A 22,082-nucleotide genomic window follows, 5' to 3' on the forward strand; every position below is an offset into this window, starting at 1 on the left:
TACTATATTAAGCGATCTCTACAGGTAGCGGATATCGCTTCTGGTTCCTGCTAGCATTCTAGATAAGACATCTAGAACAAAGGACATATTCAGAGGTATGTATGTATACCTCGTAGCCCCACCTCATGACATATAAGAAAGGGGTGATTGTTACCTAGGATTTAGTTGTTTCGCCCTAGTAGTTTGCATGTACGTCACCTTTAAGTTGGTGCCAGGAGCTTCACGTGGAAGTTAAGACCATGTTAATAAAACAGACCAATTAAGGCCATGTTATAAAATGGATTTGTAGAATTATCCAATTACTTGATATGCTTGTTCTACACGAAGACTTTGAACCCCCCTTTCTATCAGGTATTAGATGGATAGGTACCTAATATATATGGGTGGCTTCTCTCTAGTTTGTTCCGGGCATGCAAAAGGCGCATGATCCGAACCAATACACTTACAGGTTTATTCCTTAGACGGTGTTTGAAATATATTTATTGAAAATAATATATCATGACTGAGCGAAGTTCTACAAGGTCACAGTCAGCACGCTCCCTGGCTAAGCAGGCCGGGTTTGACTTGTTTAAGACCGATCCGTTCATCCAGGATCAAGTACTAATGAAAGAAAATCTCAAAGGCCGGAGCGTCTCCAAGGTCAAGGACGATACGTCGGGAAAGGTATATGCCCGCAAAGAATATATTCAGTGGAATCATGGCAACGATAAGTTGGTCAAGATGATCAAGGAAGAGGCCTCTACTATCACAAAGGCCCGTCATCACCACATCGTCAAATGTCATGGTTATCATTATATCGAAAATACAGGGCTTTTTGGACTTCTCATACGCCCGGTTGCTGAAAAGAACCTCAAGGAATTTTTTGGGCAGATAGAGGCAGGGAGGGGACAGGACACGCAGGATAGCAACCGCGGAATCATGTGCAAATGGGTCGTATGCCTATTCGATGCCTTAGGCTATCTACACAGAGAAAAGATCCGTCACAAGGATATAAAACCCAGCAATATCCTTATTAAGGGTGATCAAATCTATGTTGCGGATTTTGGAATCTCAAGAAACTTCCGTGATGCTACCACATCTAAGACCAAAAGTCAAGATCCCGAACGTACTGAGCGTTACATGGCTCCCGAGATTGATTGTGATGAACGTCGCGGTAGGGCCACAGACGTTTGGGCGTTGGGTTGCACTGTACTAGAGATTTGCACCGTTGCATCGGGAAATACCATTGAGGAACTGAACGAACATCTCCGTCAGCACGGTCGGCATATACTATTCTGCGATACCCCTTACTACGTGTTCGATTGGATGCTTCTACTCTTGGCGTCGCCTGGATTGAACCCCAACGTTGCGCCGCACATCCAAAAGATAGTGCAGCTGACATTCCTTATGCTTGACCCCAAGCAGAAGAAAAGGATAACAATGGAACAGTTGCTCCACCTGCTAGGCACGGAAGACTTCAAATCTATCGCAAGTTTAGCTTGTAGTACTTGTCAAAGTACACGTAGCTATCGAAGGCAGGGTCTGTCGCATTCTACGTTCAATAAAGCATATGGTGGAGGAATATGCATACCGTCCAAGAACGGCATTTCAAAACATACACCGAATCTCTGGGAAACAATCAAAGGAAGATGGCTTTCACAGCATATGTGGTGGTAAGATACGGCATAGCTGTATTGCGATACCTTGATGATACGTCTATCAGGTTAGTCGTCTCTATTGTTTGTTATCTTCTCACTAACGAGTGGTTAGTAACGACTATGCATTAGTTAATGTCTATAAAATCATATAGTATCCCCGTTTTCTTCAGGATTGGGAGGGATAACATCCGATACGATCCAGAGTACATTGGGCGGTTAGAAGGTTGTGATGCGGCGTTATCTATTAAATAGATTCTATTTTACTTAATATTGTGTTTATACTGTAATCCCTTGCAAAATCTCCTCAACTTTTCTCAGGCAATCTATTGAGTCAAATGCTGGATGATCTATTTCCTCGGCCATTCCTGGACTCCTAATTTCGCCTGGTGGCTGTCTAATATCGCCAGCTAAACACAGCCGGACGGCTTCCGAAAATCTTGCACCGGCCTCTGACTCAAGAATAGTAAGGGATTCGGCTTTTAAGAGACTAATACGAGCCCGTCTTATAGCTGGACGTGGGATAAGCTGATTCAAAGAAAGCCCAAGGAACTGGTGAATAGGCTGCCATAATCCAATTTCCATTAAAATCACCCCAAGGCTGTACACGTCGTGCTTTTCTTCGTATCCGTATTCTCCATCTCGGGGGACATCGAACTGAACATCTGGATGCCGATATAAATCATGTTCCCTACGGTCGGTCGGAAGTTCTGTTGCTTCATCAGGGTCTGCCGGACGAGAATAATCGAACCCAGAAAGGCAGAAAGGTGTCCAGCTCGTATAAGAAGGTGTAAGGAACAGGATATTATCGCTTCGTAGGCCTTTATGGAGCCATCTCGATACATGGAGATATTTCAAGCTCGTCGTCAGTCTTCGTGCTATGTCTAATCTGGTAGTTAAAGAGGGCTTTAAGGTAGTTTGTAACCTTGCATAGAGAGACCGGGAACCCAACGTGTCTGTTGAGACAGGAGATTCGAATACAAGTCCAAATCGCGTCGAATCTGGATCATGAACATATCCGAGAGAAGCTGGAAGTTGAAGCCGTTCGGGATTCTCTGGATTTTTAAGAAGCAGTGCAGTGAGGCGCGCAATCCGATTTTCAATAAAGCGACATGCTAACGTTGTGCTTTCAGGATCGTAGTTCTTCCACTCTATCCACACAGAAGTAGCATCAAACGTTCCCAAAACTCGTTGGGAATCGTTCTCTTCCTGATTACCCAAAAACTTAAGTTGGGACACAGCCAACTTCAGACCATCAAGCAATGGGACTCTAACCCCAACCTGCGCTGCTATGCCATTCTCACAAGATAAATCGCCGCCAGCAACCGTTATACTGAGAGCCTTAAAACGAGCTAGTCGCTCCAAGCCATTGAACATATTCTCGTCAGAGTCTTGCCGCAACCCCTCCGGACCGTGACGTAGAGGCAGGTAGAGCGAGCGAATAAGCTCAATAACCTGATCCAACTTGTCGTGTGCCCTGAGGACTTGTACCTGGGTAGTCTCTTGAAGTTGGATATATTGACGCCTTTGCTCTAATTCGAGGCTGAAATGCATTGAACTATTCAGCTCAGAAATTCTGGCTAGTAGTTTCTCGAACTTATCTGCATGGAATGCGACCCAACGCAATCTTTTGGGGTACTTTAGGACTGTGTCGGCATATCGAATGGACTTTCGGCGTAGTTTCTCTCTCTTACCCGGTACTTGTAGAGACTGCTAACAGACACTAGTTAGTTTAAAATGCAAGTAAAACTTGTGCTGTACAAACGCACACTAAACGGAAGCAATCTTGCTGGTTCCGAGGCGAAATCCTCCTGATTAACATCTACAACTCCCAAAGCGAGGTCATATCGTTCCTTGATCTGATTGATCTCAAGTGTAAGAGACCTTATTTCGATTAGTGAGTTGACAGTAGCCTGCCTTCTCTCGTCTAACTGAGGATCTTGGAGTGTAGCTTCAACCGTAAAGCCCGAGGCGTTCCACCAATCCAGTAGTTTAAGCTGTTCAAGATGAAGGCGATGTCGGAGGTACCCATATTCTTGCGGGAAATCCCTGGCTTCTAATAGAAGCTGACAGCCTTTCATGCAGCCAGCAAAAATCTGAAATGCCAGGGAAACCGCACCTAGTGCAGTTCCAGGGTCCATGATTACTATTCATTCATGAAGCGAAATGAAATGAAGGATAGAGGAATTAATAGAATTTCCACATATTACAAATGAGGGGTTGCCATGGATCCCTTATGGGATACGTACATCGCCGTCACGTTCTGCCCTGTGTAGTATGCATATGCAGGGCTGACCAGCAGTATCATTGCTACGAATCACATTAAGCAGGTATCAGAAAATGGATGGTTCATGGTTACATCAGCTACAACGTCTATGAGGCCGTAGCCTTTGATATATACCAGGTTGTAATAGTAAGCAAGTATTAGGCTTGGAAATTTTTATGAGATATTGGAAACCCTTTATCGATTCTTCGATGGTCACAAATTTCCTATGTATTGAGACTCTATAATTGGGGGCGCTTACAAGATTACCTACCACTAAAGCCCACTGTGAACTACTTTACTTGAATCTAACTTGGATTTGTTGTAGTTGCTAATGAAATCACTTATATACGAAATCTCAAATAGCCGGATAGGTTGTTAAGATACATTGAGGTGTTTTAACGTGAAATAAAATGATTTTAAACTTGTAAAAATGAGTAACGTAATTAGGGACTTTAAATATCACAAGGTTGAAGCTAAAGCTGTCATCTATTGAAGATGATGTTCTAGGTTTTCTAGAATATCAGATTCTTGCACTAAGCTACAATGTCTTATTTAAATTCATTGGGTACTGTCAGGGTATAAGTGGGTAAGGAGGCCTACAGGGGTCCATCTACTATATAAGGGGCGCGTAGCGCCCTCGAAAGAGAGTAGAAGCCAGGCGTTACTAGATCAATATACTATACCTTTTGGTCTACCTATCCTAGACACTCACTCTGTGTATGACATGAGTCACCCCCTGGCAGGTAAAGAAGTAAAGAAACAGACTATCTAACTGGATGTAGGCATCGAGTTATAATATTGGCAGACTGCCAGACAGCATTATAGCTCTTGTACTAACCGTAGATTAAAAATCATGTTAAATTTGTTAAAATTTAACAATAATATAAAATCAATAATGTTTAACATACAATCCTTAAATGCCAGCTACTAGGACTGTTATCAAAAATTGGGCACCTAACTTAATAAATATCCCTCATGAGGAAGTTGTTGATCTGGCCATTACTTGTATCAAAGTATATCTATCGCCAGGACGATTATTGTACCAGTTTGTCACATCCACGCTGCAGAGAAGCATATGTATTCCAAAAAGCGGATTGTCTAGCACCACAACAACGGCTCAGTGGTAATATGCGATGAATTCAAAGAAAAGTAAGTATGCAAACCCCCAGGTTCAACCCCAGGCGTGAGAAAAAATTCGATACTTGTGTAGGGATGATTAAAAAGGAATGTAATCTGACCAAAGATTCAACGACAACTTGCTGATGACAGTTTGTGAGGTATATTCTGACTTACTATAATTTACCATATGATTTAACCTTCACTGGATAGAGAATGTGCTAACAAGTCTTCCATAGGATCCTCACTTTTTTTCTTAGTCTTCCCTATTGGAGCCCCTTTCTTGCCCGGCTCTTTCCTATCCTTCTTTTCTAAGAAGTTTTCAAAGTTTTAAAATACTCTCTCTAGGAATGATGTATATGCTTTTGTGATCCTGTTGCATCTTGCTCCTAGCGAATATCAAAAGAAAATCAAGGGAAATTTGCTCCAAATGTAAAGGGGTTTGTGAAGGCAAAGGGTATCACGTGCTTTCTACTGCATATTGCATAAGAGATAAGTATTCACTTAGTAAGCATATCATGGAATCTTCTCAAAGATGCTCGCATTTAACACTGCCTTCCCCATTACTTCAACAATAACTTTTCACAGCCACACATCCCCCTTTGCATATTATTTCGGATCTATTCGTTGATCAAGATATTTATTTGCCTGACAGCTTTTTTCATCACCAAAAATCAAGTCCATATTTATCTAGCGACATTTGTCAAAGTTGTTACAAACGGCCTAAAAACGAAGCCAACGAGATCTCATAACAACTACGCATAAAAAGCTAAAAATGGGCGGCGAAAATCTACACCACATCAACTCGCTCGCTGAGCTGCAGTCGCTCTTCGCGTCAACTACATACGTAGCAGTCGACTTCTACGCGGACTGGTGCGGGCCGTGCAAGGTCATCGCGCCGCACTACGAATCGCTTGCCAAGCAGCACGGCGTCCCGGGCTTCCTTGCTTTCGCCAAGGTGAACGTGGACACCGCGCAGGATGCCGCGCGCGCGTTCGGTGTTACCGCCATGCCTACCTTCCTCTTCTTCAAGGAGGGCCGCCAAGTCGCTGTAAACGGACAGGCTGCGATTCGTGGCGCCGACCCCCGCTCTCTGGCTGCGGCTGCCGAGAAGTTGGGCGGCTTAGCGAAGAAGCGCATGACGGAGGCTTAAAGTCTGGGGTGAATTAGGGATGAGATTGCATTGGACTGGGTAACGATAAGGTATTTACCCGGTCAAGTAGACTGAGCAGGCAAGAGTGTTGACTGGTGCTTCAACTAGATACGGGCGTTACAGGGTTATAATTCAATAAAGAGCGCATCGAATTGATCATAAACATTTCGCCTGCTGTGTGATGTGACAATAGACATACTCTTATTAAGAATGTGACCGTCTCCTTAAATACTACCTAGTTCCTCTTCCAAACCTACCCCATCCCCCTAGAAAGGGCGCCTACCAAATATTAATAAAGATATGTCCGGAAATAGAGGCTGTCAAGAATGGACAGCATGTCATCTAAGTATCTGTTCATCAAAGGAGGCAATAATTATAGTAGCCAATTAATAACTAATAATTTACACCGATCCTCCCAAGACACGCTTTTAAAGTATCAGTGATACACCTTATATTAATATCAAGGTGAGAATATGAGCTGTGAAGAAAAGGAGAAACAGTGAAAAGGGGAAAAAAAAGAATTAGCCTAGGTGGGATTTGAACCCACGTCTTTCCAACCTCGACCTCTCATCTGATTTTATCAGAAGCGCGTAATGATGGAACGTGCTCCCACTGCACCACCAGGCTTTTTGTGATGGGATGTTTGAAGTTGAAGGTCATATGCCACCACCCAGGCTGCCGTAGTTGCTATGTTCATGTGACTCGTGCAGTTAGACATTCAAGCCCTGATTTCTTATGCTGCCGAGATGAATCTAATTTAGGTATCGTATTCAAACCACTTTCGTATACATGAATTATCATATGCCTATACTTTAGGTACCTATCCTACTTAGCCTTTTGAGTATTTATAGCTATGTCGTCTTATCAAAATCTATTTTGTCTTCTTTCTTGCACAGTTCGTATTAGAAAAGCCATGATAGTACTTCATATTTCCCCGCTCCTTATATAATATGGGTGACTGTATTGTAATAGTTCATCTGCCTAGGTACTTAGATACTATCAGTCTTTTTTATTCCCGAGGCTCGACCCCGCCGAGGACTTTTACGAGACGCAGTGTCACTAAACCCTACTCATAGATGTTAGGATATTAGTTTAACGTCACTGAGAAAAGATGGTATGCTAAACTACTTTTTTCTATTACTCAAGCGTTCGAGAACCGGCTTCACTCTACTTGATTAGTAGGGTAGTACAAACTTCCCCCTTGCAGCTAACCATTTTAGCTGAAAGGGGGTTGAATACTCTACTTATCTAATAATTAAAACGTTATCTCTAAAATATATCGAAATGATCTTATAGACATCGCTGTTGGATACATATCAATAAGATAAGCCTGTTCTGGATATAGTAAATCTTAACAGCCCCACAAGAGAAGTTGGAGATGATGACGGCACCGATTCTTGGATGACAGGTCGTCAAAGAGAAAATTGAGGCTCTTAATTGGGCTTTACCCACGAACTTAATAGATACCTGATATAATTAATTGCCAACGCCGCACCCACGCCGTATGGCTAGCTCTAACATGGGGATTAACTAATGGTGCGTTGCATTATATATCAATGATAGTGGGTCTTAAGGCTGTAAGGGTGGCATGCAACGATGCCACGTGCCTTAGGTGAAAGTAGACCGATCGATCCAGGGAATAAGAACCAACAGCAGCCTTTTTTCTGGGATCGTGCATCCTTGACCTTGTTTTAAGCCGCACCGCACCAACTACTAGTGTTAAAACGACTAACCTTAACAGATAAGCTTTTTTATCAGATCTCATGTATGTATGAAAAGCTAGCGTGACGTGGCGTTGCGATATAACTACGCCCCCGTGCTAATGCTAGTCGTACATTTCGACAAATGATATTTAAGGATTTTTTAATTATAACGCTTATAATAGCTAGTACATTGATCTTGGCCAAGGTTTTTACGAAAAATAGACATGGGTGATAAGTTTCAATCATCTATAACTATCCTATAGGTATCGTGAGATTCTTCAGTCTTTAGTGTTGTTGACTTTATATACCTTTTTAGGTGGCGAAAGGGTGATCCCCTGTCTTATAAAAAGGCACTGTGCGACTTTATTAATAAACTGCTTCGACAACCTATTTGATATAACTAACTTTATATTGTCACTTTATCTATTCGGAAATTGTCTCTTTAAATTCAGCATCCGAGGGGGGATGGTGTATATTTCAAGGTTTACTTTTCTAAGGGCAGTGTAACCGAGGAGGTGTAGCACTTGCTAACCCCTAGATAAGAAAGTTGAATTATTATTTGAATTAAAATAACTAAAGACGATAGATTATCTGATATGGATGCTATGCGAGGTGATAGTTAGGTGCATATAGACAGTAGATATACACATACACGAGTTAGTTAGTTACTTAGAGGGGCCTCCATGCATCTATATAGCCTTTTATATTGGAGTGTATCGGTTCGGACTTTACACTCTATCAAAAGTAATTAATATAAATATTTGGACAAGACTGTCTCATATCGGGAAATATTCACCACTAGGAGATTTGACAACCATGACTTTTATTACTCCATATCCACAAAGATCAAATAGTCTCACTTAAAGGACACCGTATTGAAATCACCGGTCAAGCACGTTGGCTCATGTTCGTCTCACCACTTGTTTTATGCTTGCTAGCCGGCTTCCCGGCTTCGTCGTACTAATAACAAATCCCGACGTTGCTATACGGTCGATGCGTAAGCCATGCATGGATAACCGTTCCATTGGCTCTTAATGATCAACATATTTCATGCGCTGCTCAGGGTTCAACCTTGATAATTCTTAAGGCCGCAGGTTGGTCACGCCCCATTCTTGGTGCTACTCGGAGGCTTGGCCAGCGAGGAGTTTTTATATAAGTCGACGTCAGGCTAGCGACTATTTTTTAAACTCAACTTTTATGCTTTAAGCTCCAATACGTGGTCAACTTGATGACTAAGGTACCTTTAATAGCCTTATCAACACTTCCGAAATGCCTTTACCTATGCTTTCAAGTTGTGGCACTTAACCTTTACATCATTCCATCATATCACGTTTCATAAATCACAATCAAAACTTTAAATACTTCGTTTCAGTTCTCTCATCAACCAATAACAATTGATTAACGAGGGAAATCCCATCCACCATTTGATCGCGAGGTCAAGTATCTAACCGAGAGTACAAAGAAAAAAGTTAAAAACCATCCCTCTCATACCCCGAATACAAAAAGATATTACACTATGTAAACCACACAATGCAGTCTAATTAGAAAGCTGTAAAGATCAACCCCACCCAAGTCTCCCATTTTATGTATTCCGACACCATAGCCGCCCCCCCTATCCCCGGTCATCAAGGAGGCAACAGCCCTGTCGTAAGACATTTCGTGGTATAAAAGTGAACCAAGGAAAAGTAAATATTGGAGCCTTATTCCGATGGGGTCAGGCGGCATTGTACACCATTGTTGAGCGTCAATGATAACGTTAGCTGTTCTCTCCAGTCGGTCGGATCTAGATTCTCGATTCTGGAGAATGCGTGAAGTAGACGCGCGATCGTATATGATGACTCGGTCAAGGCAAACTTCTGGCCCGGGCAGATTCTAGGACCTCCATTAAAGGGTAAGAATTCCCAACCGGGACGAAGATTCTCCCATCTCTCCGGTCGGAACTCTTCGGCATCTTCACCGAAGAATTCCTTCCGCCTGTGCATCACAAAGGTACTATAGGTGACAACGTGGTGCTTGGCAACGAAAAGGGGTGATTTTCCATCAGGGCCACCACCGACGGGAAGAACAGTATCCTTATTAGCCATGCGGCTATTTGTCGCGATAGGTGGGAAAAGACGAAGAGCTGAAACAAGAATGTTAGCTACGCAAAAACAAATGGATTGATCGATTGCTTACTCTCATGTATCACATATCGAAGGTACTTCATATCCATAAGGGCTTCGTACGTCAAAGGTTCGCAGTAGTGTTCCAAAACGTCAGCCCGAAGCTTATCCCATACGTCAGGCCTTCGGGCTAACATGAAGAAGACGAAAGCGAGTAAACCAGCGGTGGTATCACGGGCGGCCAAGAGCATGTTCACGATTTGGTCTCGGAGCATGATTGGATCTTCGGTATCCTTGGCGAGCTCGTTCAGGAAGACATATTTTTGGCGAACACCTTCATCCTTGTCTCTCTTCTCAGACGGAAGCATGGATTGCTTACGTCGGTATTCGAGAGCTTGCGCAACGAACTTGTCAGCATACGCGTGGACGGTACCGCAGGAGTCCCGGAACTTCTTGTCCCTGTGGGTGAACATGAGATTTCCGAGGCGTAGACGTAAGATAGTACCCTGCTGAGCGTAATCAAGCGCGTGGTGAAACGTGGTGGCAGCTTCAGATGCGTTCTCTGACATCAGACCAACGGACTCTCCGAACATGTATTCACTGTTGGAGTCGAGTACCTGTCAAGCGGTGTTAGTTACCGAATATGGAAAAAAGGAGTAATGAGTCCACGTACCATACGGAAGAATAGTTGCTGGAGGTCTACCTCGTTGTTACGGCGTGCGATGAGAGCGATGAGCTGATCTACGTGGTGGCCGAAGATGCTAAAGTCCGTAACCTGGGCTCGAACGAAGCTTGGCCGGATCAGAGCACGCTGGTGAGCCCAGATCTCGTCGTCCGTAGTGAAGATACCTCGTCCTAAGAGTGGAGAAGCACTCTTCCGTCGTAACGGCCCCATACCGAAGTCCTGGAACTGGAACGATAGAACATTCTGGATGAGCGTTGGGTCGCACGTGTTGATGGTGGTCCGCAAGTAGGTGTTCGTGGTGAAGGTGAGGCCATTGGCGGCATGTCGAGTCCTGAGAAGGTCGAGGAAGCCGTGGTTCTGTGCTGCCCCGAGGTTCTGCATGACGACGTCAGTCCCCATGATGGGGTCTAGCTGAGGCAGCTTCTTAGGAGGCAGACAGCCGTTCTGTCTCTTCATATGACTCCGACGTCGACATGTTAAAAGCCACTGGACTATCGAGAACAGAGAGAAGACGATAAAGCCGAAGGCAGCTAGGAGCAACGAGAAAGCCATGACGAACTGTTGAAGAGATGGGAATTTACAGATACTATCTGTTGCATGTCACACTGCAGGAGGAGAAAGATGGGGAGCGGAGTAGGCAGAGAGCTTACTTATACTCTCGGGGGCGTCTGGCCAGTGCTGCTGGTTGGACCCAGACCGTGACAAATGAGGGAGGACATGCTCGTCCATCCAAAGCCCGATGATGCCCAGCGTCGAGGCTTTTCATACGAGTACTTTTTGGGGCGGCAAGGGGATCCATAAACCATCTTGGCCACCGATACGCACGCATATTCAATCGTCCACGGGTTTTGTTAGCCAGATTATCAACTCGGTAGAAACTTTTCTCTTTAACCAATCAGGCAATTGTCCATAAAGGGTGCATCCAATCAGCTTGCCCCGCAACAACCTCGTCACTGACATGGCATGCCCAATGGAATGCTTGTCACAAGGGATAAATGCACAGGCGGTACAAGTGTATGTTCTGGGAAAGTACCGTTGCCGGCCGGAGAAGGGAAAAGCGATGAAGAAATCTCTCCTCCCCACCCTTTCTGACCATTTCTGGAACAGGCCATCGGTCTCACGGCTGATGGGGAAAAGAAAAAAGAGAGAAGTGTCATAGCTTTCCTGGACGATAATGGGGCTGATATTGCTAGTCTTGAGAGGTAGCGAGAGCGCCCAGGACGCCAGCAAGTCTGTGAGTATAAATTTCATTATACGAGTCATTACTATTAGTACGTCATGTTCATGTGCTCTTTCTCTCTGCTTATGTGTCTACGTAAGACTGGCGGGCATTCTATTTCCTGGTTATTGGGGTGATCGATGGGTCTTCTTGCATTTGCAGTTATCGCCAGTTGGGCTGAGCGTTGATCTACCCAGAGACGAGTTCGGCGACCTGTGTTCGACTCAGCCCCAGACCCTGTGTTCGCCCCGTTGTCAGTTTTTTTTCGTTGTCTCATTTTTATTTTTTTTTGCAGGATAAAAGGCTCAACGTCAACAGGGTTTAAATCATATCGGTGTCACCATTTTTTCTGCTCTAGACAAGGGGCATAATCCTCCATATAGGCGAGGTGTGCCGTGAAGCTAGTAGGAGCTTTCCTAATGGGAACATATCGTAAGAAGTGTTTTTCGTGCTCTTACGAAGCTCTCTATCGATCTCCACGACATGATAAGGCGGCTGAAGCTCGAAATGTCCGAGACCACGTGGCTTTCTGCTATGAAGAAGAAAAAAAAAGGGAGATCTCGTTGGGATGTGCATACATACGCAAGTACTGATATTCAGCGATACCGTCCACTTGGCACGATATTCTCACTCCCGGACCGAAGATAACGAAGACGATGGATGTACCACGCGAGGCTAAGCTATTTAAGGCTTAGAAACGCCACGGTCTGGGGGGGTGTTACCGAGAGCTCGGAGAGACAGACCAAGGTGAAGCCAGTGCGCCCATTAAAGAGTCAGCAGCAATTCAGCGGTAATAGGCGGCGTTCCCGGATGCGAGTCAGCAAAGGGGGGGCGCGGAAAAAGGAAAAAGGAAAATAAAAGATTGGGAAAGAAAAGTTATTGAATCTGGATTTCTTCATGGGCTGGTTCCAATCGAGAGGTCAAGATCAGCGAATGGCTCGAGAATCCACTGAAAGAAGCGGTATGTTACATTGAACTGCTCACCATTCCGCTGTTACAGCCCGAACTCTCTCGTCGATGTTAACTTCCCTGACCTCTAAAGTAGGTACAGTTGTCAAGTTGGAGGGGGTGAACGGTGGAGTTGACAAGGATATATAAAGCCCACGCAGGGGACTTCAGGGTTCTGACAGGGCCTTCGGCTGAACCTGCAGCTTTCCCCATTCTTAGCTTAATATCCTATAGGGTATTTCAAGGGACGGCATGGGACTGCCGGAATTCCTACTACTACACTAGACTTGCTAGACTGCGACAATGTACTACGGCACACACACACATACTTACACTTACAGCACACCAGAATGATGCTACTTTTTGCTTCGTAACCGCTTCGTAACTTTTTTATGCCACACTTTTTGCTTCCACCACTTGTTAGGCGGATTTCCCCAGTCAACCCCTGCTTCTCTGACAGGTTGGGTTCTTTAGCGATAATAGAGTTGCAGAGGGCGGCAAGGGGTTTCATGATGTGCTGATGTGCTGATGTGCTGGTACCTTCTGGTCTAGACATGAGGCCATCACCGTAATAGGAAAGCTTCTAGCGCGTTTATTGGAACACACGAAGAAGCAAATGAGAGTGGATCGACCATGAAAGCGACCCGATTCCGAAGCCATGGGAAATAAATATAGTTTCCGGTGTGGATTTTTAACCAACAGTATCGCGAGTGGGCTTCAGGGCGTCCAATTAAGCCAACTAAAATAAGACAGTCTAATTCCAGCGAGATGGTTGTTGGGTCTCTTGGGACGCCACCATCTCTCCCGAAAGCCTGGCTGAAAGACCTAAGGATTCTCTCCACTTCGAACCGGTAGAATAGGAACTCGTGTGTATGTATGTATGTATGTATGTATATATGTATGTACATACAACGTGGCTGTGACATACATATGGTCATAAATACGGTTGAAAACATTCGAGTGTCCCAACCGCATCCTGAATCCTGAATAAAATTCTCCACGAGCATCTACCCATACAGCCTATACATACATACAGACCCTACAGACCCTACAGTCCCATACATCATAGAGTCCATCATACAGTCATAGCCCAGTACCCATCACAACTTATCCACTATATTACGAAGACCCAAATTTTTTCTTTTCACGATGACTACAATCAAGAATGTCGCCGTTGTAGGGGTCTGTTTAACTCCACTCTTGCCATTTGCCCGAAATAGGTGCTGACTTATTTGATTAGGCAACTGGGAAGATCGGCCGCCCAATCGTGGATCGTCTTCTATCTTCGAAACTCTTCAACGTGACTGTTCTCACGCGTGACGAGAGTCGACGGCGCGAACTCCCTGCAGACGTCATCGTCAAGGAGGTAAACTATGATTCTATTGAGTCATTGGAGTCTGCTCTTCAGGGACAAGATGCGCTAGTTTCCGCAATGGCCTTCGAAGCCATCCACGTGCAGAAGAATCTTGTCGACGCGGCGGCTAAGGCCGGCGTAAAGAGAATGATTCCTTCTGAGTACGGCAACGATCTCTTAAATCCCAAGCTAGCTGATTTCCCCATCTATAAGCCTAAGATCGCCATTCGTCAGCGCTGCGAACAAAAGGTGATGGAGAACCCGCCATTCTCGTGGACTACGATTCACAATGCTTCATTCCTTGGCCCGGACTGGACCTTGGACTTCATCGTGGACGTAAAGCAGCGTAAGGCTGATATCAAGGATGGCGGTGACGTACTGTTCTGTGCTACGACCTACGACGACATTGCACAAGCCGTAATTGGTATATTGACCCACTTGGAAGAGACGGCTAATCGTCCCGTGAGAATCTCTAGCGTCAACACGACCCAGAACGAATTAATTGCCATAGCCAAAGAGCTGGGCGCTAGTGACGGCTGGGATATTACTCATTCCAGAACCGAGGACCTGGAGACCAAAGCCCTACAACGTTGGGCAGAAGGTGATCATAGCGAGGAGGTGATCGCTATGTTCATTAATAGGGCGTTCATTGGCAAAGGCTGGGGCGGATACTTCCCGGTCCGGGATAACGATTTGTTAGGTATCAAGGGCCTAGAAAGAGATGAGCTGAAAGCCATCATCAAGCTTGCTATGGACAGATGATCTGTGTGTACTCACTAAAATTCAAATGAAGACTGACTGATGGGTATCACTCTGTATATTCTTGTACTAATACCGGTACTAATATGTAGATCCTCTTCCCAGTACTATGGCACCGGGTTCACTTCCTCCCCACACGACACATATTTGAATGTCGGTATTGCCCTCTGTTAGAATCCTGTAAAAAAAAAAAAAACTATACACTACTTTCCTTAAAACCTCCCTTAGACATTTCCCCCAAGACCACAATGAAACCCTAAGTGTTTGCTCGTCGGAGCGCCTTTGCCCTTTCTTGCCCAGCCAGATCAGAGCTTCGGATCTGAGAATAACTAAACCATCCCCTACAAACCTTTTTTGGGGGGTTCGGGGTTTCTGTATACAAATATATACACACACATACACACCATATAACTCCAGAACAAACCGAATGCCCGAGTACTTGGGGGGGGGGGGGGCTTTTTGTATTCCGTTTCTATTACGTCCTCCTGCATTATCCCGTTTGCGCCAGCCCAAGAGGGAGTTCGTCAGGAATGTATTAGTGTCGCGTCCCTTATTCTATATCTCATCTTTTTCTTTTTCTTTTTACGTACGACCGTGGCCGGTGTAGCTTGACCTTCGAGGGCCTCTGGCGAAAGAGTAGTTCCCGTGGATCTGGTTCTCTTCATCGCCAATGACCGGACGTCGGTTATCCGTCTGGTCTCTCTCGTCACGCACTTCACTAACAACCTCAACTTCAACGTGTTTGTGGATATTGTGACTGTGATTATTACTAATCGGAGAGCTGCCGTTAGTGCTCGTGTCGGTCCAACCCTTCAGATCATGCATCTTCACATCATCCACTATTCGTTCCTCGCTCTCGTTAAATGTAAAGTTCGTGATCGGGTTCGCCGTAGGGGGCCCGCGTCGTCGCCAGCTCTGATGACTTCCACCGCCAAACGTACGAAGATCGCTTTTCGATTCCTTGTCGGTCAATTTTTGCTGCGAACGCACCGTCGTGATGAGTGAGCCGAGAACCGGTGAAAGCCACATCTTGATGAGAGGGAAGACCATCGGTAGGTTAGTCGTGACCACGGCAACGAAGGTCTCCCGAACAGCCCACGATCCAGCGAGCTGAGCTCCGTTGACCGGATCCTATGTATATTCATGAGTCCACGTACTCATAGATGAGATATCAGCTAAATGACTTACAGTTACGATGAGAGCACAACGAAGAATAGCACACGCGACGACAAATAAACCGCCGCTGAAAAGAACGATTAAGCCAAACTTTTTCGCAGGCTTTAAACTCGATTGCCAGAGCATGGGAACAGGAATAGAAATCAGATAAAGATCGGTTAAGACATTCATCGAGAGGTACACCCAGATAACTTCGTTAGATACGGCTGGTTGGCAGGTATCTAGAGAGTAGGGTTAGTATCGCTTCATATAAGTGTTAGTTAGAAAGAGGCAACATACTTCCTGGGTCAGGATATATTTGCCAGTATCTGTGGAAGGGTCGGCATCCGAGGAATAAGTTCATTAAGATGACGATGAAGCTAGCGATGAGGAGTCCAAAACCAATGTAGATACGGATCAGATAGGTTCGGTTCAGTCCAGCCTAGATTAACACTTAGCTATGAATGTTTAAGATGACAATAACTATAAGAAATATGCCCTTACCGTCAACCGCATGTAGAAGACCAATAGTGACGCCTTGAGTGACCAAAGTAGCACTGAGTAGGAAGACCATCCGGCGAGTTGGATCTGTGAGCCGGTGACCCTGAAGAAAATAATTAGTACATCTTGTTTAATTCACGCCTCTCTCCCTTTTCATCATATAAGTTTTACACACCTCGTCTTATATTCTTGGCTGTCTGGAGATAATGTAGCACGTTGCTCGTCCGTCATACCATTGTTTGCCAAGCCTTGAGCAACAGCACCGACCGAGTAGGCCAGACTAGTCTCGACGGCGTAGAAGGTCTATATGATGATGATGATGATGGTTAGTTACGGACACGATCTCATTCCGACGAGAGAAATATAAGTAAAGACTAACCACTCCAACCCAAGCTAGATAGTCGTCGGCTTGTAAATGCTTAAGTCCTACAGCTTTTATGCGGGCGTACGTTCGAAGTATGGTCACGAGAATACCGACTGACAGTAGCGTCCAGGCCTCGATTGTGAACTGAAGCATGGCGGCGGCGGCGGCGGCAGCCGCTGCTGCTGCCGCTGCAGGATCAGGTGGTTGCTCGGCTGAAGACATGATGCAGAAGGAAAGACGGGTAGGTAAGGGAGCGGCGAAGGAAGCGAGGGACAAAGATTATTGAAGGACTTTTGACTTTGACTTGACTTGAAGTCGACTAGCAAAGACACGAAACGGGACGAAGGCTAGACTTTAGACTTTTTACTATTCGGAAGGCTGGCTCGCCCAAAGGGCGGAATTCGTATATACCTACTGAGATACGCTACATATAATTATACAAGACAAAGTAAGAGGAACTCTTTTTTTATTTTTTTGTGAAAGGCGTTGTGACTGGTCAATTGGTGATAGTCCGCAAAGATCGGGGTATCAAAACATGGGTTCTTATGAGCCTGAACCAGAATCTGGCTGTATTGACATGGGTTGGATTAATCTCAAGTCATTATCAGGGTGGATATCCGAAGCCACATATATGGATACCAAGTGACAGATCGGCAAGAGTCTCAACTGTATCTGGGTGTTTAATGCGGTTATCGTTCGTGTGACGACTCTATATCACTTATTCAACCGTTAACCGTCAACCGCATGATCACACTCACACACATATACACATATACACACATACATACGAATGCTGATTTCCTTAGCAATGCAGGAACGAGATGTCAATCTTTCTCTTCGAATCTTGGTAACCTAGACGCACTTCAATATTGCCACCCAAGCTACCCCTAGCTAGTTTCCACATACATACATACATACATTCATACATACATACATAGCTCCTGTATCGTGCGTCACATATAAGCCCTAGAACTATTATGGTTGTTTTTTATTTATTTATTTGTGAATTGAATTGAAAATGTGCCGTGCCTTTGTGAGACGTATGTATTATCGACTCCGATTCTATGCATAAGGATATGCGCGGCTAAACATCACGGTTACATTCCCTCAGGGGCCGGTAAGTTAGCTTTCTGCATGTTTTGCGGGACCTCGGTGCCACTGCTTCAGCCTTCGGCGCAAGAAATTTAGTTCCTCCGAGGCGTTCGTGTGAGACGAAAGTAAGGATGAAAGAGCCGGGGGGGAAGAAGAGAAGAAGAATCATAAAACAAAAACAAAAAATCTCCTAGAATCGTCCTCGTGGCTTATGTAGCTAAGAAAAGAAGGAGTCGAATGCTCAGGGGAGGGCTAGGACTAGAGAAGGATTCGAGAATCGAAGCTAAACAGCTAGAGAACAGCTAGAGAGCCTCAGGTAGGCGGAATATCTCATCCGGAATTCCAAACCTACCCGTTCGGTATTAACTAACAATGCATGGCGTAGCTCGGACTTGTGTTGTCCATGTATATAGTATAATACTTGGGTAGTATATCTATATGTATGTATGTATGTATGTATATCTATATGTATGTATGTATGTATGTACATATATCTGATGTATTATGCATGACACCCCTCCCCATAACGTACAGATGCAGGCTAGAACATCTACACCTAACGCACTTAACGCATCTACGAATCTACTACAAGCAAAACAAGATGGTGTGCTGCAACAGCTACATTACGCATATGCAAGTTAGTATTTAGCGACGACTTAAAACGACTTAGACGACTTGGACCGTAAGCAATAGTGGGAAATTTTATTTACTTGTTGGTGACGCTGTAATAAGTTCTCATCTCGTAAGTGGTCAATATCCGGTCACGAATCCCTCAATTTATTTATCATGCTAATCTGTTATCATCGTAATCATCATCATTGTCATCATCGTAATCATTGGCAATTCATCGGTCGGTCTGTGCCGATAGCTACGTTATAATTGGTTTATAATTGGGACGTATTATTAAGTATCTTGAATTTCGTGCATATCACAGCAGCAGCATGTAGTAGCAGCAGCAAAAACTGGGGATCATCTAGACTTTAACGAGCTATAAGATGGTCAATTAATGACAAGGACTCCAGGGAATACAATACATAGGTGGGGTTATGAGAGACGGGAAAGGAGGACCAAACTTACACAATTACGTCTAACTACTATGTATGTATGGGATTGCGACGACGGGACGGGTGAGACCTAAGATAGACCAAACCAAGTCCAAGAATAGTAAGTGATTGGCATGGATCTTCTCGGCTGATATACTCGTTTGACGTTGGCGGGATTAGATTAACATTTAGCAATTCTTGCCAAGAGTGTGGAGGGTTGCCGTTTCGAGAACCACTTCTCATACTATGGTAACTAATCTTAGGTTAGGTTAGGTTAGGTTAAGGTAGTGTAAACATCAACTCCCTTGTCATGCCGTCGCCCCCCCCCAAGGACTCCAAGGGTCCCCAGGGTCCCCAATACACGGACCCTATTGCACCCTTGCTTCGCACCGTACGACTAGGGGAACGACAGATTAGAGCGGGCCATCGGGGAATGATGTTGGATCAGACGAGCGATGCCGTTTCCTGCTCAGCATGCTGGTACTAGGTATGGCTATGGTGCAAAATAGGTCGAGGCCCTCCTACTACATACCGCGTGGAAGAAGGGAGGGTAGTAAGGCTCTTTCTCTCCTCCTCTCTGTCTCTCTCTCTCCTCTCTTGACTACATACTTACTATTATGTCCTAGCCCTCGGCGCCTTGGGTGCGTTTCGCATTTTTTCAAGTTTATCCTATGACTTTTATCCAGACTCCCGGTTCGTTTCTATACCAAGACGCCATTTGCTTGTTTGGCTTGTTTGCGTAGGACACGGAAAGGTTCATCGGATAAAGCACCGAGCTAGCTACCTAGGTAGTCTTGTGTAAGTGTGTATCACTATGGCCGACACAAGCTTTGCCGAAAAGCGCGATGCCATCGCTGCCACAGAAAACATCACAATGGAGAAGCTGGACTGCGTCGTTGTTGGTGCTGGTAAGTTTGATATAATATATCCCTTTTTAGTCCTTCCGTCTTCTCTTATATACCTCCCGACCAAAATGGTATCTATCATATAATCGTGAGGGCGCATAGCTGACTCTGCCGGCTTGGCAGGTTGGTATGGATTGGCCGCCGCGAAGCAGTTTCACGTTACTCAACCAGAATGTTCGCTCGCGGTGTTCGACTCCCAATCCAGCTTGGGCGGGACGTGGGCCAACGATCGTCTATATCCGGGCTTGAAGAGTAACAATCTTCTGGGAACGTTCGAGTATCCCGACTTTCCCATGGACACGCCGACATTTGGTGTCAAGCCGGGCGAACATATGCCAGGCGAGGTTATCAACAACTACCTCAAGGCGTACGCGGCCAGGTTTGGAATCACAAACCTGGTCCGTTTAAGCACTAAAGTTCTCGTTGCTGAGCATCAGGATACTGTCGAGGGTGGTTGGGTCTTAACGATCCAGCCGCCGAATCAAAGCGAGACCAAGGTCTTCGCGCGTCGAGTTATCTTCGCTACAGGTTTAACTTCAGAACCTTTCTTGCCGCACTTTGAAGGTGAAGAGACCTTTGGTGGAAGAATATTCCATGGCAAGGCATTTAAGCAAAATGCCGATACGTTACAGACCGCTAAGAGAGTTACGATCTTCGGCGCCACCAAATTCGCCTGGGATGCCGTTTACGCCTACGCCACCGCCGGCGTAAAAGTAGATTGGGTAATTCGCTGTAAGTGTTCTTTTTTGGGGGGGTTTTTTTTCTCGTGAATATTGATAAATCGTGGCGTTATTAACCGATTTCGATAGCTTCCGGCCACGGCCCCTGTTGGATCGCTCCATCGTACGTAACTCCACTTAAGAAGTGGATCGAGAAGCTCGCCAGTAAGTCCCATTGCGATAATTGTTTGTGAAGCCTTAAAACCTTTTAACACATGTGAAATAGACATGCGATTCTTGACATGGTTCAGCCCTTGCGCATGGGGCGATATTGACGGCTACGGTGGAATTCGTGGCTTTTACCATGGAACTCCTGTCGGACGTGCCATCGTTAACTCCTTCTGGAAGGTGTTAGGAGGAGATGTTATCAGCCTCAACGGATACGACTCCCATCCGAAGACAGCCAAGCTGAAGCCTTGGACCAGCGCTATGTTTACAGGTTCAAGCTTCAGTATCATGAATTATGATACCAACTTCATGGATATCGTTAAGAGCGATCTCGTCAACGTCTATGTTAGCGAAATCGATCATCTCAGCCCAGGAAAGGTCCACCTATCCGACGGCTCCGAGTTTGAGTCTGACGCTCTACTGGCGCACACTGGCTGGAAGCACGTGCCGTCCATAAAACTCCTACCAGAAGGTATCGAGAGCGAACTTGGTGTTCCGCATAGCCCGAACCCTGACGCACCAGTTAATGACCTCGCCAATAACCCAGAGTTGATGGAGCGCGTAGACAAAGATATCCTTGACCGCTTTCCTCGGTTAAGAGACCCGCCCGTATGGAACAAGAATTACGTCCCCATGACTGAGCAGAAGGGGATCATGAGTGATGATGACGTGACCCCTTATAAACCGCTCACTCCGTATATGCTGCACCACTTTGTCGTACCTCCATCCGAGCGATTCCTGCGCCCCCGTGACACAGCTTTCATCGGTATCGTGTCCAACTTCAGTAACATGATTACTGCACATTTGCAGGGTCTCTGGATCAGCGCCTATTTCGCCGGGAAGCTGGAACGAGACCCGTCGATGGCGGTTGGCGACCCGAAGGCAATGGACCAGCTTCAATACGAGACCATGCTGCACAACCGCTTTGGCAAATGGCGCTACCCGACCGACGGCACGAAGAATCCCAATTTCATCTTCGACGCCGTTCCATATCTGGATCTCTTACAGCGCGACCTAGGTCTTAACATCTACCGTAAGAAGGGCTTCCTGGCGGAGCTCTACGAACCGTACGGACCTGAGGATTACCGCGACGTTAATACCGAGTGGATGAACAAGTACGGCAACATGAAGAAGCTAGAATCTCTAGACGACAGCTTAAAGCCTTTAGACTCGCAGGAGCCGAATCTGAACTAGAC

General features: G+C 45.4%; 7 protein-coding genes across 8 annotated transcripts; 4 read left to right on the forward strand and 3 right to left on the reverse strand.

The window, feature by feature from the left end:
- Window positions 1–498: 498 nt before the first annotated feature.
- Window positions 499–1,656, forward strand: GL218_09149 (Leucine-rich repeat receptor-like protein kinase PEPR1; the record flags this gene model as incomplete). The annotated part of the gene is made up of 1 exon (XM_033585975.1): window positions 499–1,656. The coding sequence occupies one exon, from the start codon at window positions 499–501 to the stop codon at window positions 1,654–1,656; it is 1,158 nt and encodes a 385-aa protein (XP_033439877.1).
- A 257-nt stretch (window positions 1,657–1,913) lies between these two features.
- GL218_09150 (uncharacterized protein) lies at window positions 1,914–3,188 on the reverse strand (the record flags this gene model as incomplete). The annotated part of the gene is made up of 1 exon (XM_033585976.1): window positions 1,914–3,188. The coding sequence occupies one exon, from the start codon at window positions 3,186–3,188 to the stop codon at window positions 1,914–1,916; it is 1,275 nt and encodes a 424-aa protein (XP_033439926.1).
- Window positions 3,189–5,791: 2,603 nt separating this feature from the next.
- GL218_09151 (Thioredoxin-like protein) lies at window positions 5,792–6,169 on the forward strand (the record flags this gene model as incomplete). The annotated part of the gene is made up of 1 exon (XM_033585977.1): window positions 5,792–6,169. One exon carries the CDS (start codon window positions 5,792–5,794, stop codon window positions 6,167–6,169), a length of 378 nt encoding a protein of 125 aa, XP_033439925.1.
- Window positions 6,170–9,572: 3,403 nt separating this feature from the next.
- Window positions 9,573–11,211, reverse strand: GL218_09152 (Cytochrome P450 52A12; the record flags this gene model as incomplete). 2 transcript variants are annotated; one of them, XM_033585979.1, is made up of 3 exons in its annotated part: window positions 9,573–9,994; window positions 10,048–10,591; window positions 10,648–11,211. In XM_033585979.1, 3 exons carry the CDS (start codon window positions 11,209–11,211, stop codon window positions 9,573–9,575), a joined length of 1,530 nt encoding a protein of 509 aa, XP_033439929.1. The 2 variants fall into 2 exon arrangements, with proteins under 2 accessions (XP_033439929.1, XP_033439928.1); XM_033585978.1 differs by having other exon boundaries at window positions 9,573–10,012.
- Window positions 11,212–13,975: 2,764 nt separating this feature from the next.
- GL218_09153 (putative nad-binding protein) lies at window positions 13,976–14,942 on the forward strand (the record flags this gene model as incomplete). The annotated part of the gene is made up of 2 exons (XM_033585980.1): window positions 13,976–14,002; window positions 14,067–14,942. 2 exons carry the CDS (start codon window positions 13,976–13,978, stop codon window positions 14,940–14,942), a joined length of 903 nt encoding a protein of 300 aa, XP_033439927.1.
- A 579-nt stretch (window positions 14,943–15,521) lies between these two features.
- GL218_09154 (uncharacterized protein) lies at window positions 15,522–17,181 on the reverse strand (the record flags this gene model as incomplete). The annotated part of the gene is made up of 6 exons (XM_033585981.1): window positions 15,522–16,070; window positions 16,128–16,336; window positions 16,395–16,536; window positions 16,599–16,698; window positions 16,771–16,898; window positions 16,975–17,181. The coding sequence occupies 6 exons, from the start codon at window positions 17,179–17,181 to the stop codon at window positions 15,522–15,524; spliced, it is 1,335 nt and encodes a 444-aa protein (XP_033439923.1).
- Window positions 17,182–19,908: 2,727 nt separating this feature from the next.
- Window positions 19,909–22,080, forward strand: GL218_09155 (FAD-containing monooxygenase EthA; the record flags this gene model as incomplete). The annotated part of the gene is made up of 4 exons (XM_033585982.1): window positions 19,909–20,002; window positions 20,123–20,731; window positions 20,809–20,883; window positions 20,945–22,080. The coding sequence occupies 4 exons, from the start codon at window positions 19,909–19,911 to the stop codon at window positions 22,078–22,080; spliced, it is 1,914 nt and encodes a 637-aa protein (XP_033439922.1).
- Between the last annotated feature and the right edge of the window lie 2 nt (window positions 22,081–22,082).

The sequence above is a fragment of the Daldinia childiae genome, assembly GCF_008694065.1.
Source record: "Daldinia childiae strain JS-1345 chromosome Unknown Scaffold16, whole genome shotgun sequence".
NCBI lineage: Eukaryota > Fungi > Ascomycota > Sordariomycetes > Xylariales > Hypoxylaceae > Daldinia > Daldinia childiae.